General features: G+C 39.6%; 1 protein-coding gene across 1 annotated transcript; it reads right to left on the bottom strand.

Moving 5' to 3' along the window:
• Positions 1 to 440: 440 nt before the first annotated feature.
• On the bottom strand, positions 441 to 15,528 carry sgcg (sarcoglycan, gamma). The gene is made up of 8 exons (XM_072691055.1): positions 15,496 to 15,528; positions 9,370 to 9,564; positions 8,407 to 8,508; positions 6,709 to 6,796; positions 5,857 to 5,976; positions 3,821 to 3,893; positions 2,728 to 2,851; positions 441 to 2,269 (listed from the first exon to the last, which is right to left on the bottom strand). The coding sequence occupies exons 2-8, from the start codon at positions 9,562 to 9,564 to the stop codon at positions 2,093 to 2,095; spliced, it is 879 nt and encodes a 292-aa protein (XP_072547156.1). The 5' UTR covers positions 15,496 to 15,528; the 3' UTR covers positions 441 to 2,092.
• Between the last annotated feature and the right edge of the window lie 719 nt (positions 15,529 to 16,247).

Raw genomic sequence — 16,247 nt, 5'->3', positions numbered from 1 at the left:
ACTGTATGGACAAAAGTACTGGGACACCAACGCATTATGCCCACAGGAGCTTTGTGCAGCAACAAAGAAATGCTCCAAAACATCACTAATAAGTAATCACTGACTTACATGAAATGTCCAAATGTTTGTGGACACACAGGTTGCACACATTGCTGACACAGATGTGCAAATGCACACACAGAGCTTATCTAGCCACAGTTGGGAATGAGGTGGGGTGGTGATCATCCAACATCCTGACTGCACTAATGCTCTTGTCACTGAACGCAATCAAATGGTCCCAAATGAAATACAGAACCTTCCCTGGACAGTAGAGACAGTTGCTCTTTTAATACCCTTGATTTTATATTCCATATAGTGTATATCATGGACAGCTATTAAATTTTAAAAAGGGGGGGATTTTTCTGAATGTGTGCACGATGAAAAACTACCACCAGGTCAAAGACCAAATACCTTATTTTTTATTAACACATATACAAAACACCACTCAATATTAAACGTCAGCGACATTATGAAACACAGTCTATTAATATTACACCTAAATGACAAAAGCACACCAAAAACCTGGCCAGGGTGTTTTGGAAATCAGTTGCTTGGGCTTTTTAAATGGTCAGGCCTCAATTTTAGGTAATAGTGTCCCTTAAGTATGTAGCTTCAGCCTCTGCTTTTTGTAAACAAAGGACAATTTTAAGATCAACTCATATAGATAACAGCCAACACCAAATTCCAAACAGCTGTAGTTTCTCAACCAAGACTTATGGGGAGTACAGTCTTAAATATATTGGTGCTATTTACATTATTATAGGAGCCAATGTTGGTTCTATAAAGACTTTACATCCAGAAAATGTTCTTTTGGCTTTTTATTGATTTTTACACAGTCTTTCCCAAATTTGGATCAGCAATTACCCAACCCATACATATCCCACCCTATCACCCCTATCAGTGCCGACCAGCCTTGCACTAGAGTGATGTGGGCAGAAAGCACCATCTACCCACCCTGGACAGAGCAAGGCCAATTGTGCTCTCTTGGGGCCCTGGCTGCTGATGGCTAGCAGCATGACCAGGATTTGATAACCTTAATTTTCAAGCATGTAGGGAAACAATGAACAATTAAGGTGTAGCTATGTTTGTTAAAGCTGACAATTTTAACTAGTTTACCTGCAACTTTTGGACGGTTCCCTTTAAGATACACTGATCAGCCTTAACATTAGCACCACCGACAGGGGGGAAAGGATCTGCTGCTAAAGTATTTTGACTGATACCACTGGAGGCCTTTAAAAGTCTAGTGGAGTCCATGCTTCGAATGGTCAGATCTGTTGTTGTGGCACAAGGGGGACCTACTGAATATTAGGCAGGTGGTACTAAAGTTATGGCTGATTGGTGTATATTATATAAACCCAGAATTTAAAATGACACTTTCACACCCACTGGACAATATCAACACTGTTAGACACACTGTTTAAAAAGCAACCTTTGTGTAAAGAGCACAAATAAGTTATTCTGCCGTCTGTTAATCTACCTAAGATAATTCTTTATAAGATAATCCTTTATTTGTCCCCCAGTGGGGAAATTCTCAACATGTAGAACACATTGTGAGCTATGTACTAATGATATACACTGCTATTTTCACCAACACAGACATGGCTTACAGACTTGTTTGAGCTGACTTATATAAAAATGACAGCACTTTTACTATTGGAAATTTCCTTTATAGCACTTACATTTACTAAACAAATGTTGCTTATTGCACCTCAAAATCATATTGCATAGGATGTACGCTGATGACCAGCCCCTTTTTGCCCAGCCTAATTTGGTTAAAAAGAAAAAAAAGGTAGAAAAATGAAAAATAAATATCCCAAAACAAATCACAGCAGATGCTGAAAGGATTGGTGATACTGAGATGAATGCAAATAATTTGTAAAATACATAATGCACTCATGGTAAATGCTGCTTCCCACCTGAGAACAATGTGCTCCTTCTCTCTTCACTGTAAAAAAAGTGTGAAAATTGTGCTTTTTCTCAACACTTGACCATTCTGAAATATCAAGAGGTCCACCTCATCCCATAATTCTGCAGTTCCTTCACAAAAGGGCCTTCAGCACTCTTGGCTTTCGTTACAGGTGGAGAACACGCCAGCTCTGGAGAGGAACAGCTTGCCGCTGGGGCACACGCAGACCTCGAACATGTCATACAGTCCCTGAGAGTCGCCCGATGTTCTAGCTTTGCCCTCGGATAAGTTGAGCAGCCGAACTGACTCAGCATCCAAAACCACCTGCAACACATCACAGAGAACATGCAAAAGTGAACAAGGATCAGTGGAATGGACAGAGGGCGGAGGGAAGCATACAGCCTTGCCCCTGCCCTTCTCAGTAGAGCACACAGTTTTATTTTTCCTAAATAATCATAATAATAACAACAACAACAAAAATAATAATAATAGTAATAATAAAGTTTGTACTAGTGAGCTAAATAGGGTCAATATTGGAAGGCAATTATGTTGACACTGTGTTTAATTAATATAACATTAATTATATATCCATATATATAACCATACTCCCATATCTACTATAATTAAAAATCATACCAAATTATAAAACCATTCTAACAATTATAATATAATATAATTATAATTTATTCAATGAACGGCATGATGTAATTGTGACATTAACCATCCACACAAAGCACAAAATATGCTTGAATTCATGCACATCACGGCTGACATTGACTTACAAGACCCTCAGTTGAGTGCAAAATAACATCCAGACTTGAGTGAGCCTCTACATTTCCTGCCGAGGCTTTGACGTGAACTCCTTTAGGGGCTTCCATGCTCAAAAAGCGGGTTGGAGACTCCAGCCTTGGAGCAAGAATGGATGTTACAGTAATTACCCAACACAAGATGGCAGCACAACCCAACTGTAAACGAACTGTCATTACAACTGTTAACTGTTGAGTTAATATGTGAGCTAATAATCCAACTTTACAGATAACAGTAACTACAGATACAGTGTCAAATCAAACAAGCAGGTCTATTAGATAATAGACTTAATATAGGCATACAGTAGGCAGACATGATGCTAACTGGAGAGACACAGTATAAGCTTTCTCCACTTATACGATACATTAGCCTCGTAGCTCAAGGGCAAAACTAAGGAATACCAAACATGTTTTGGGTGATCCACTACATTCAGGATAAAAGAGAACGTACATTACTTTAGGTTTGGGCATAAACTATCAGTTGACTTAATTAATCAATCAATCATTACAACTGGTCTCCAGCAGCAGCTTTTCAGTAACACTAACTTACTGGAGCAAGTACTTCTTTAATGAGAGACACAACTTTATTTTGCTGAGAACAATTGTGGGGTGTTTAAATTTGTCTAAGGTACATCAGATTTTTCCTTTAAATTAGATCTGGTGATTTGATCGGCGATTTGCGTGTCTGGACATTGGGGTGATGCACGTGGCTAAAATCTTCTCTGAACAGAATCCAGATATTAGTCACATGAAGCGACCAATTGAATTTTAAAACCACTTCCAAATGTGATTTGGAACCGAAGATCAGATTTCATGTGGTTTCATGTCAAAAATCAATGTGGATACAATCTATTTATGCCAAAAATCGGATTTGGGATTCTGAACATTAGTCATCACCCAGCATGCCTATGACTGATTAACGCTCTTGAAAAACAACTCAGTCCATCTGCCTCTTTTTAAGAAAGGCTCCCTAGCTGTAAGGACAGTCTGAACTAAAACTGATCTTGTATACCTAAATGTACACTGTCAAGCCTGTAAGTTGATGCGGAAGCATTTGTCACACACTCACCTAAGTTCTTTCAGAGGCTCTGCTTTGACCAGGGGAGTTTCAACAGAGTGCTCAAAAAGAGCTCCTTCAGGGCCTGAATGAAAAGAAAAAGGTGTGCAGTACTGAGATACTGAGAGTCTGTAGCTTCACAAAATATGCAATCAAAAGGTTGTATCTGTACAAGCTTGCTTTACAGAAACACACACAATGACATCAACAACAACTAGATGATCTCCCAAAAACCAAAACATGAATGAATTAATAAATAAATGAATAAAAAACAAGAATGGAGGGTTCCATAGTTTTGGAGACAGCTAGACGTCCAGTGCTAGAAGATCAGAAGTGCAGTGGTGGGGTGTGTGTGTGTTTGGGGGGGGGGGGGGGTGTTGGTGTGGACCATGTGAAACTTTTGTATGTTAGAAGACTTTAAACTGAATACACAAATGGCGGAGTAGTTGAGTATCTAGCGGCCAGTTTTAAGCAAATGTGCAAATTTATGAACACAGGTTGTCTACTCCCTGTAAGGGAGCACTGCCAATAGAGTAGGACTCTCTGGAGCACATAAACATGACCCTGTTGACACAAGCCTAATGCCAGGGGTGGGCTAGAGGGGCATAAGGCTGTGGAGCAGTGGAACTATGTTGTCTGGAATGGTTGGTGGTGCTCCATCCAGTACTTTTGAGAGGAATTAGGGAGTTGGGGATGAGGTGGTGTGGTGATCTTCTAAGATTTTGAGCTCTTGTCTAGTAGAAAGCCTTCCTTGGACAGAAGAGAGTAACTCCAACAAAATCATACACTTTTTCATTACCCTTCATTTCAGAAGAAACAGTGAATGAGTGCACATCTACTTTATGGTGCATCTATATTGACACAGGCATTTAGTTGCGCATGCTTGTCTAAAGTCACCATGAGCTTGAAAGTCACAGCTTGTATAAAGCCCCACAGCACTGGGAAATGGAGCAGTGGAACGGACTTCTCTAGAATGCTGGAGCTCCATTATCAGTACCTGACCTCACTAATGCCTTTAAATCCTCACAGCAATGTTCAAAAATCTAGTGTAAGGATTTCCTGAAGATTAGAGGCTTTTACTGCAGAAAAGGAAAAACATACTCCCTATTGTTACCCATGATGTCAAAAGCGACACAGGAGGAGCAGGTGTCTACAAACATTTAGGGTATAGAGGTATAGTGTCTCTAACTACATTAGCCAGGTTCAAACTTTTTAAGGTTTATGTCATCTCAGTGAGTTCAGTTCTAGCGCCTTCCTGAAGAGCAGGAGACCTAAAGAGTAAGTCTAATGTGATAAGGCTACCAACAGACACCATTTATGACTAATTGTGGTCCACAGTATGGGGGCCTGTCAGTTCAAAATGTGCAAAGCAGAAGGTGGCAAGCAGAACAGTAGGTCTGGGAATGTAGGCACTATAATGAAGCAATTTTAAAATGAATGATTATTGAAATAATTCCTATAATAAATGGTAGTAATGAAATGGTTCAAATGGAACCCGATGAGGTTTTGTTCTGTTCAGTGGAATATTTCCTTTAAAATGTGGAGAAATGTGCAGAAAGCCCAGAACTTTACTGGTGTTTCTACCATCTAAAGACAGACATCAACATAAGGAGTTTGGGCTGCATCTACTAAACACTTGTGTTGACACTAATGCATGTCGTAAGCTCCTATGCTGTAGCCGAAATAGGCAGGGGAGGTGATTACACAAATTAAACATCTGGACCGATTAGCTAACCTGAACTGTGCAAAATAATTGGATGTTTTTAACGGCAAGAAGAAAAGGCACAATTACTTTGAAAATGGCTGCGATAAGACAGGAGGTGCATTCCAGTCGCACTGTGGTTGACTGTGAAGTGGACTACACAGGGTATTGAGTCATTTTAAGGCTTGTTCCAAACCACAGGGTGTGAAAACCTTCAAACTGTGAAGGATGTGTGTTGCTTTGTGTTTGATGATGACATTGCACACTGCATAATATAGTGCATTTAATCAACTGCAGCTCCTTTAACCCACTATAAATTTGCTTGTGGTCAAAATGGAAACAGTACCTGTAACTCTGAGCTTCCCAGTTCCCACGATGGCTTCTTTTGCATCCGCATAGAACAGAGTTTTATCAGTGCTTGAGCTGACTGTCAAATGCTGCCCAAAGGCTTTAGCATGTTCTGGACCTGAGATGCAATAAAATAAAAAATAAAATAAAATAATAATAAAACTGTACAGCAGAGTATGATTATACAAATGTTAGTACGACTGAATATCATGCAAGTTTCAGTGTTGTGTTAAGTCAGTAAAAGTACGCCATGTTTGACCGTGGCTTTGTCTTTCTAACTAGTGCAAAATACTCTGGCTATGAACTTCAGCTGGAGTCACCTCAGGCCAATACCGTCATTAGAATATTCCACAATGGGCCATTGACACTGACTGTATATTACCAATCATAATACATTATTGTCCAGGGTAACCATTTCATTAATTAAGTCATTTGTCCCTCATCTAATTACAGGCCTTCTGTCTGTCTGTGCAGGTGCGCTCAAATTCAGCTCTCTCAGCTTAAGGGCTTTCAGTCTCATAAATGGGCCAATCTGAAGCTAATGGGGAGAGCACAGGATAGAGTTATGGAGAATCTCAATGGTGACCAGTGGCAAAATATGAAATAGGAGACAAGCCAAGAACATTCTTCAATGTGGATAAAGTTCTAGCTTGAGGAAATTTTTAGCATGAGTGACGCTGCAACAAGATATGTGTGTGTGTGTGTGTGTGTGTGTGTGTTCCACCAGGGCCACATGATCAGACATGAAGTCTGTGAAATGAAGAAGGGGAGAAAGCAGGGAGGGAAATGGAACAGACGTATAGATATGTTGCATACGGCGCCAGAGTGTGACCGCGAGACATTTTCATACCTACAGACAAACTTCCTGTTACATCACCGTTCGCATTGCGGGCATTGAGCGTCACATTATCAGTGGAGTGCACAAGCAGAGCTGAGTCCTTTAAGAAAACAGAAGATTTGTTTGAACATGTGCATTTCAGAAAATTTAAAGGGCTATATCATGGAAAAACTGAACATTTGCTAGTGCAGGCCGTGCTCTGAGATGGAACATATTTTTGGCTTGGGGTCCTGGTCAGCTTGTGGTCTGAGCGTGAAGCCGGACCTCCCGTTGATGTGGTGAAAGACAGATGAAAGGGAGGAGACTTAGTGAAGGTTGGTGGCATATAAGGGGCTTGAGGGCCAGGAGGAGGAAACTCCTTTAATCTTAAACTCCACGAAAACAGCTTTATATAGCATGTAAACATTATTATAGCTTCAAACCATACCGTTCACTCAGAACATCACATCAAAAAACAGCATCATTTCATATATCCACTAGTCCGCAGTTTGGGAAACTGGCTGTTTTATGACTGTTTCCAGCACTAAACCCAACAAACATCATAAGCGGACAGAAGTATCTTCATGTAAAATAAACAAATGAACTGATATAATTCAAGTTAATACGCAGTTTTATTCAGTTTACAGTTGAGTGGCTCTTGTTCCTAAAGGGCAAGTTCTCCCATTTTTAATTAAGTGCTTAAAATGTGGCCCAGAAAAAAGCCTCAAAAAAGCAAAACGTGAACAAAACCAGAACACTCAACCCACAGAAGCAACAGTAAATGTTCCCAGCTGCTACAAGCCGTTAACTGTTTGCCAAAGCCAGTGATGTGAGAAGTGATGGGAAAAGAAGAGAAGGAGTGTAAAATGTTCTAATCTTACCTACTCGTCATTCTAAGCTGTAAACAAAGGTTGGCATATTTAACATAGCTACTCCATTTTTTCTGTAACCAAACTCTGAAGATTTCAGCTTTCACTTTCATGTACAATCTGATGTCTCAACACAAATCCTGGCTTTAATCAGAGTAAACGGGAAATCACCAGTAAAACAAAAAAAAAATCCAGCCAAGATGACACTACATGATACTACACTCTCAAACCAATAAACTGGAAGCTATGCAAAGCAATGTCGTGAATAGGGGTAGAGGTGGCTCAGTGCTCAGATTACTGGGCTACTAATCACAGGGTTGTGGGTTTGATACCCGGGTCCACTAAGCTGCCACTGTTGGGACCTTGAGCTTACTGCCCTATTCACTAGTGTGTATGTTTAATGCAGAGGTTGTATTCCACTGTACTACAAAAGTGTAGTGTAGATCTAACGGCTGTCATTATCTACTACATTAGTGGTCAATTAAACTGTTCATTATTACGTGATCTGGTCATGCATGCCCTTTTAAGCCAATCTACTTCAAGGGAGAAGCTTCAACAAGGCAGTATTCCTTTAATTTATGGTTTAAAAACTATAAAACAATTTGTGGCAAAATAAAATGCAAATGAGTTTGCTTATCAGACACTAAGATCTGTCAGATAATTTATCACCATCATGAAAAATCCCAGCTAAACATTGCTGATTATGCAGAAGGAATGTGTTTATTTATTTATTTATTTTCAAATAGAGTAATTAAGTTTAATAGAGTAATCGTGACAGCCCCACTGTGCAGTTAGGACATAAATGTGTCCAGCACATGCTTTACTCACGAATGAAGAGTGAGAGTGTGGGTGGGCTGCATACCTCTCTGGAGTCGATCTCCTGGGCATAGAGCGGGAAGAGGAATTCAGACTCGCCCTCCAACCTCACCCCATCTGCTGTGACCTGGAGGTATCCCATGCCTTCCTACAGACAGAGAAGAACACTCTATAATCACCGTCATAACAAAAACTCATATCACAAAAACTGTAACTTCATAAAAGAAGGGGGAAATGCCCTAAACAGTCTATATTTATCTAGTATTTCTTTTTTCCCAGAGGCCCCAAACAATCATTACTGACTCTTACATGACATTTTTCCAGGCTGGTTTGTTACTGTGCTTTTAAGATATATAGTATATAGTGCTGTCATGCACTGTTCTTCACTCAAGGCTGGAAGGGAAAGGGGCAGATCTAAACTGTAGGTCAAATCTGAGAGATAAATATGTTGATTTTAGAGACATCACAAAAACAATGTAAATGTATGACAATGTAAATCAAGCTCTTTTTTCAGCAAAGTGCTGAACAGGCTTTTTTTCATTATATGGGCCCTTTAATGGACGTAAAGGACAGCTGGTATCTACTAACAAGGTAAATAAATACATAAATATATAAACAAACAATTTCCACAACACAGCAACAATATACTGGATCAGTGTTTAGTGAAGCTATGTAACATTTTCATGTAAAAAAAAAAAAAAAAAAAAAAAAATATATATATATATATATATGTGGTTTATTACATGTTTATTGAATTTTATTGAAATTGATGTATTTGATCGCTTTTCGATTTTTAAATAACACAGGATGAGATTATACGAAATAAGAAAGCCATGTAAACTATCTGCCCTACTTGTACAACTTACACTACTCCTAGCTGGTATCATCGGATAATGTAAATAAATAAATAAATAAATAAACAACATTTTTTACATCACAGCAACAATAAACTGTGTCCTACAACCGGGTCTGTGTTTAGTAAAGCTATGTAACATTTTCAGTCTCTTACCGCATTGAACCACATCACCCTCAAGATCCAGATTGTGAGGGCAAAGTTCACTACCAGGATGATGATGAGGAGCAGGACAAACAGATAAAGGCATCGCTTCCTCCAGCCATAGATGCCAATCTTATAGATGTACTCAGACACCGGTGATGGAGAACCAGATTCTTCTGTAGCTGTGACATACTGTTCACGTACCATCTGCAGAAGAACATAAAATGTAGCCTGTGTGTTGGTTTTTAATGACATTTGGTTTGACTTTCATCGCAATAAGAGGAAAGTTAGTTAATACAGTAAAAAAAGAGAGAGGAAGCAATAACAGAGTAATAATAATTCTTCAACACTGGGCTTTTTATATAGTCATTAATCTGAAGACTTTTTCTTCAGTAACTATGGAACTAATATGTATGATATGCAGTTATTATAAAGGGGGGACTTACATAGAGACTCCTGGGATTTAGGGGGTTAAATAACACATTATAGAGTAAATGTGTGGAAGCTGGGTGTGATGAAAAGGGACTGTTTTTGGGAATGGACTTTACTTTCTATATGAGTATTTGCAGTACTATGCAATAATGATCATTAATGAACCCTTATCAGAAATGGTTGGATATATCTTTAATTGTGTTAAATAGGGTCTTATTACAACGTATGTGTTTGTGAATGTCAGATAGATGACAGATAGATATGGATATTAGATAAACAAAGAACAAGATTACATTCATAGGAGGAAGGTCAATAATATCTGCCAGTTATAATAAAATGAAGACTGGTTGCCATATTTTACAAAAAGCTTTAGATCTTCAGCTCCAGGGTATGTCCTAAATGCTTCTCGTAGAGCACAGTCAACATGTGTAATTTCTCATGCCTCAGATTTACAGTGTGGCTTCCGATTTCCACAACTGTAAAATAACTGTAATATGTTTTGCTTTTGGAGAAAGAAAGCTGTCTAATGACATGTTCGGTCAAATGACTTGTTTGGTTGATTTTATAATTCAGAAAATAACTCTATCCTACCCTCACACATACACACTGCCACAAGCCTACAATGTAGGCATATGTGAAGCCCACCAACCACAACATCCTAACCATGATGGACGCCTGTGTGTGCCCAATCATCTAAAAATAAATAAATTGTATATATATATATATATATATATATATATATATATATATATATATATATATAGTCACCCTAATTTTATTATTAATTATTATGAAAAATAAATTTTATTCAATTTATTGTATGAATTTTGTGTTCTACTGTTTTTATGTATTTTAGTAATGCAAGATGAGATTTTATGAAAGCCACATAAACCATCTGTGCTCCTTGCACAACTTACGCTACTCACCCCGGCCCCTGGTAATACTGTATACCTCTGTAATAGTTTAAGACATAGTGGATATCGCCCAACCCTAGATACCACTTTTTTTTTGATTGAATAAACAACCATTTTTATAGTGTAAGCCCTCTTTGCACAATTAGTCAAGCGTCTTTATAGGGGTATAAGGCCATGTTGACCAGTATTCTCTGGAGTTGTGGAGCTCTATCCAGTACCTTCGAGATGAGTTGGATTGGAGTTGGGTGTTTGGGATCCAAAACTAATTATCCAACATGCACACCTGACCTTATTAATGATATTGTAGCTGAATGCCATCAACTTTTCACAGCAATGTTTAACATTTTCCAAGAAGAGTAAAAGTTACTACTCCCTTCAATTAAAAAATAGCTTATATATTCTATTAACCAAACACTTACCAATATTCTTAAGATCATTATGTCCCAGCTCAACAGAAACATGTCCTCCACTTGCACACTCTTAAAAGTGATGGTTATATATGTGAACTAGGTAATGCTTTAACATAGAAAAGTTCAAGACAGTGGGTGAGCTGTAAAAATGTCTTTAATTTCTGTACTGTAAAAGTGAAATCAGTCCCCTGACATGACAAACCATATATCCAGCCCTGTGACCAACCAGCAGACATTTGCTTAAGTGGAACTATTAAAAGCAAAATGCAATATTAACTTTTGCTCCTTAGGAGAGGGAATCTTTATTAAGTAATAAGAGGAAAGTGACTGTTTCAATATGATGGAACAGTATGTCTATTAAGAACAGATATGAAGGCACAGCCGAGAAAAGGGCTTATGCAAATGATCACACGGGCTTGACTAGTCCTTATGGAGAAGTACTGCCAACCGAATAGGACTCTCTGCAGCAGACTGAGCATTGAGCTATAGAGCAGTGGAACTGTGGTCTTTGGAATGATGGTTGAAGCTCCATCCAATACTTTTGGGATAAGTTGGGGAGTTGGGGATAAGGTGGAGTGGTGATCATCCAACATCCCAACATCACAACAACGCTCTTGTCGCTAAACATAATCAGATCTTCACACAAATGCTCTAAAATCTAGTAGCAAGCCTATCCTGGATAGTAGTTACAAATAGTTGACAGTTACTCCAACAAAAGTAGGATAACCTTTTTTAATACCCTTGATTTTGAAAGTAACAATACATATTTGTGTTTATATAGTGTATTTTTCATCACTGTCCAAACACTCCAAACATGGAGAACTAACTTTGGGCCATCCTTCCCACCCAGAGTCAACAAGGCCAATAATGCTCTCTGGGATTCCTTAACCCAAATGGATAGTTTGCACTCCAGTTGCAGCACTCAGGAGCCTTAGTGGGCACTTAGATAGAAGGTTTAAACATGATTGGAAATATTTATTTTTCTTCATCCGTTTAACCTAAACTGGAAAGCCACATATTTCTTTTCACACCAACAGAAGCTTCATCAGTGTTCATCTATAAACTTGTTCTCAGCACCTCAGCATCTGCACTTGGTCTTTTCTTTCTGATTCTGCCAACAGTGGAGATGTTTTAGAAGGAATGATAACGCTGTTGAGTCAGTGTGAATAACAACAGCCCGCTTCCGGTTGTTCTAGCCAACATAGGAAACAAAGTACTCTGTGGCTCTGTGGATATGGGGTATATCTCCTAACCAGAATCCAACCTCCCCTCAGGATCTGTCACACATGCTTTTAATACATTTTAGACATTGATGAATACACTCTATTTCAAATGAACACACAACAAGTAAAGTGAGACAATAATCCACAACCTCCAAAGGGGATGGACTCACTGCAGTAAATAAACTTGTCAGGTTTAGGCAGTTGCTTTCCTCTCAGGTAATGTAACAGAACACACATATAGTACATAGCATATGATAATACAGTTAAAGGGCCCATATCCAGCCTTTTTTGCAAATCTAACTTTATTCCATTATTAGGCCTACTTTGAAGTCTGTGTTGTTTTATATAGTCGTAATAAATTTAAACACAAAAGTTTCAGCTGCTCTTTATCCTTTAGAATTAAACAGGTTGTAAGGTTAATTTCTAACTTCTCAGTTTGGTCCGAACTAGAGATGGAAGGATCGATCCACTATTCATCTGATTTTTAACCTGATCATAATAGGTGAATGGCCGATAATTTAGCCAATCCTGAAAGCTGGTCAGATCATGCGATCCATACTTTGTGATTTGCAGGGTTTCACAAGGTGTAGAAACCTAGCAGTTCCTCATTCAACTGCAGAAACCTCATTAAAGACAATGTTAAAATCAGTTTAGAGTGCAGATAGAATGTCGACAGTTCGCTATTTTTTGTTGTTTTTTTTTGTAACTCAAACTCATATTTGTAGAATGTGTAAAACGAACATGCCTCGTAGGAAAAGCAGTGTAAGCATGTTAAAGACACTACTAGATACCCACTAGATACCCCATTTGAGAGTACCTTACTCAGCCCAGTACAGTGAGTATGTCACACTCCCGGGTCACCCCCCCCCCAGCTCTGAGGACTTGCAGGACTACACTACCCAGGATTCCTCCCAGTCTTCCACTGCCATCATTCACAGCATACTGAGCATTATTGTATCTTTTGCCTTACTGTGTTTGTGACCTGTTTTTCTGCCCTCAGATTTTTTGCTTTTTGTCCAGCCCTTTTGTTTCATTGTTTTGATTTTGCTTGTCTATGGTTTTGACCTCCACTCTGCTTCATAACTACGTCGCTGCCTCTCCCATGTACTACATTGCCTTGCTGACAATCTGTAATTGCTCTCAGCCACAAATGGTTGGACCCAAATTTGGTCCAACCAAAAAAGCTGGTCTCAGCCCAGATTAAAGTGAACCATGGTTCGATTCGTTTGCTGTGTGAAAATACTTGTTCCGGACTGTTACGGTAGGCTATCATCACCTAGACAAAAAGAACCAGGAGAGAAGTGAGAGAAGTGGTTGCACACGGCATGGGGACGATTTAACAAGCACAACAAGCTTGTTCATATGGCGAACTAGTCTCAGGTTCTGTGCTTAGACTTGGTGCTGCTGACAGTAATGTCGTAGTATTAGCAGGAAAGCAGAACAAAATTAATCTGTTTTTTCAATTTTCTGTGATATTGACAACACATCAAGGTCAGACACACTCCCTTTTACAAACCAATCAATGCCAAGGTGATGACAAGAGGGGCGTAGGTACAAGCGTGCAAAGTTCTTAGTTGGAATTGCCATGTGAAACCAAAAATGGATGAAATGTTTACACTGAAATAAAACAGAGTATCAGTTCAGTGTATCTCACTGATTCACTGAACTGATACCTGACGGAAAGATGTAAATGTGTTGATTTGTGTGATCATAAAAACAATTAAAAACAGGCTGTTTTGGCAACGTTCGTTTCTATATTTAGACTGTAAGAACTGGACTGTGAAACTCCAAAAATAAATAGTGAGAGGAATTTGGTTTCGTATTATATGGTCCCATTAAAAAATTCCAGTGGTCAGAATTCTGTGCTGAATAAAAACAGAGCATTCAGTCATCATTAAGCTTCATTAGACTGAAGTCGGAAATACGCTCAGCATCTCGTAAATGGAAAATCAATTTCAGGCAGATGCTGTAAGCTTCCATTTCCAAATTCCAAACCAAAGCCATGGCAACTCATCCAAACATTTCTCGGTTTTGGACTTTGTGGCGTTGTTCTCACTTTTTCCTAACGTTCTTCTGCAGACTTAGACAGAAGGATACGCCCCTTGTGTGTGGCAGCAAATCCAAAAATGAAATCCACATGAAAAAATATTTTAACAAAGAATCTCGGATACCTTGTAAAAGTTCGAAAACATTCCCTATTCCAAAAAAAAAGTGGCATCCTAAGCCAACTGCTGCTACTGCTACTATCCCTTCTCACTCACTCACTCACTCTTTCTCTCTGGACCCTTTTCCATTAACCCCCCTACTGATGTGCTCTCTCTTTCTCCTTCCTTCCGTCTTAGCTGCCAAGACGAGAAATTACAACAGCCCACTACATGCTGTCTTCCCAAACCACTGGGGCCTGACATTAATTGAGATTCCAGGCTCCTTGTGGCGTCAAAGCTTGACCTGATCAAATACCAGAAGAGCTTGTGGAGCTTTCATTGGTTTGATATTACTCTCCTCCGTATGGAGTTGCTGAAGGATATACTGTTATGAGAAGGGGGGAAACAGCACTCAGAGGAGTTCAGAGAAGTGCCGGTGAAGAGGAGCGAAGCGGAGCAGAGGGTAAACGACAAGCTTCGGGAAGTTTTCCCCCTCTTGGTCTAATCATGCTGTCTGCATAACTCCAGTGCACTGTAATGCCTCAACCCCGCTATAAATAGGCTCTGGGTCTGTGCTCCTAATTTTAAAGGGAACTAAAGAACACTGGGAAGAGTGTTTACAATAATGCACATAGAGATGGACAAACAAGACATATACAGGAACAGATATAACAGCTTTAATACACTGATATTTACAGTAGTTTAATCAGAAACACACTGTTTATGGCAGTAAAGTTTTCCATTGAGAGTTTTCCAAAGTGAAATATTATCCACACTCTAAAAAGTAAAGGTAAAGGAACCCTATTTTGGAGTGGAGTGTGGGCTTCTTTCCACTGTTTCACTGTTTCACTCCTTTCACTCACAAACACACAGCCTAGTATATTACTCTGGTCACAGACCCAAACCCAGTATAACTTCCCAATTCTTAAGTCTTTAGTAAAAGTCAAGCCAGATAATACACTTACACAAGTAAGTCTACGTAAAAGCAGTCGAGAGAAACAGAAGACTTGCTTACCCTTGCTGCTGGGCTGTGCACTGACACACAGCCCACCCCTCTTCTGCAGCCAGCAGTGGAAACACAGCTTCTGTGTGGCTGCTGCGGAGGCAGCAGTACCGCTACAGTCTTCGTGCTCGTCTGTCCGTCAAGCCCTCAACAGCTGCCTCTCATAAATCTGATCCTGGATCAGCCCAGGCTAATAGTCTTGAGGAGCGACCCAACACCCACCCCACTTCCGCCTCCCAGCACCCCACCTCTCCGATTTCCAATCAACCTCCTCCTAACTGTACACCAGCCCAACAGTTTGATGACCATCTGAGAGAGGTCTGAGAAGTGGGGGAAAAAGGGGAAAAGGGATGGAAGAAAAAAAAAAGGAAAAGAAAGAAGAACAGTGCAGTTGCAGAGATATCTGCTGCTGTACTGGCTCACACACAGACACACACTCGTGACTCATTCTCAAAGCATGAGTTCTGCTTCAGCAACTGAAGTTAGGGCTTCTCTAATAAGCTGGTGTAGTTGGAGTTGGAGAGCTGGTGGACAAAAAGGCAAGTCCACTATGAGAGTCACTGGGAGAATGACAGGTCGTTCTAAATGCAGAGGGAATATTAATAGAAATGTCTGGGGGGTGGTGGGGGGTGGTAGTAGTGGGAGCAATAATAGTCACTGCAGGCTAGTTGTTATGTAGAGGCTGCACTAGTGCTGTCTTTTAGTCATGTAGTTTCTGAGTGCAGAATATGTGTGTTGTCACATGGTGAGTATCAATATTCTAA

This window comes from Salminus brasiliensis, chromosome 11 (genome assembly GCF_030463535.1).
Source record: "Salminus brasiliensis chromosome 11, fSalBra1.hap2, whole genome shotgun sequence".
NCBI lineage: Eukaryota > Metazoa > Chordata > Actinopteri > Characiformes > Bryconidae > Salminus > Salminus brasiliensis.
Note: the sequence above shows the minus strand (reverse complement) of the source record. Positions and strands in the feature narration are given on the sequence as shown.

What these genes read in the sequence shown, in the direction of transcription:
- sgcg (XM_072691055.1), bottom strand. Translation starts at nt 9,564, where the DNA reads ATGGTACGTGAACAGTATGTCACAGCTACAGAAGAATCTGGTTCTCCA. An exon ending in AACAGGAAGTTTGTCTGTAG is followed by an intron (nt 5,977 to 6,708) that starts GTATGAAAATGT and finishes ATTGCATCTCAG; the next exon opens with GTCCAGAACATGCTAAAGCC. An exon ending in GAGCCTCTGAAAGAACTTAG is followed by an intron (nt 2,852 to 3,820) that starts GTGAGTGTGTGA and finishes TCTTGCTCCAAG; the next exon opens with GCTGGAGTCTCCAACCCGCT.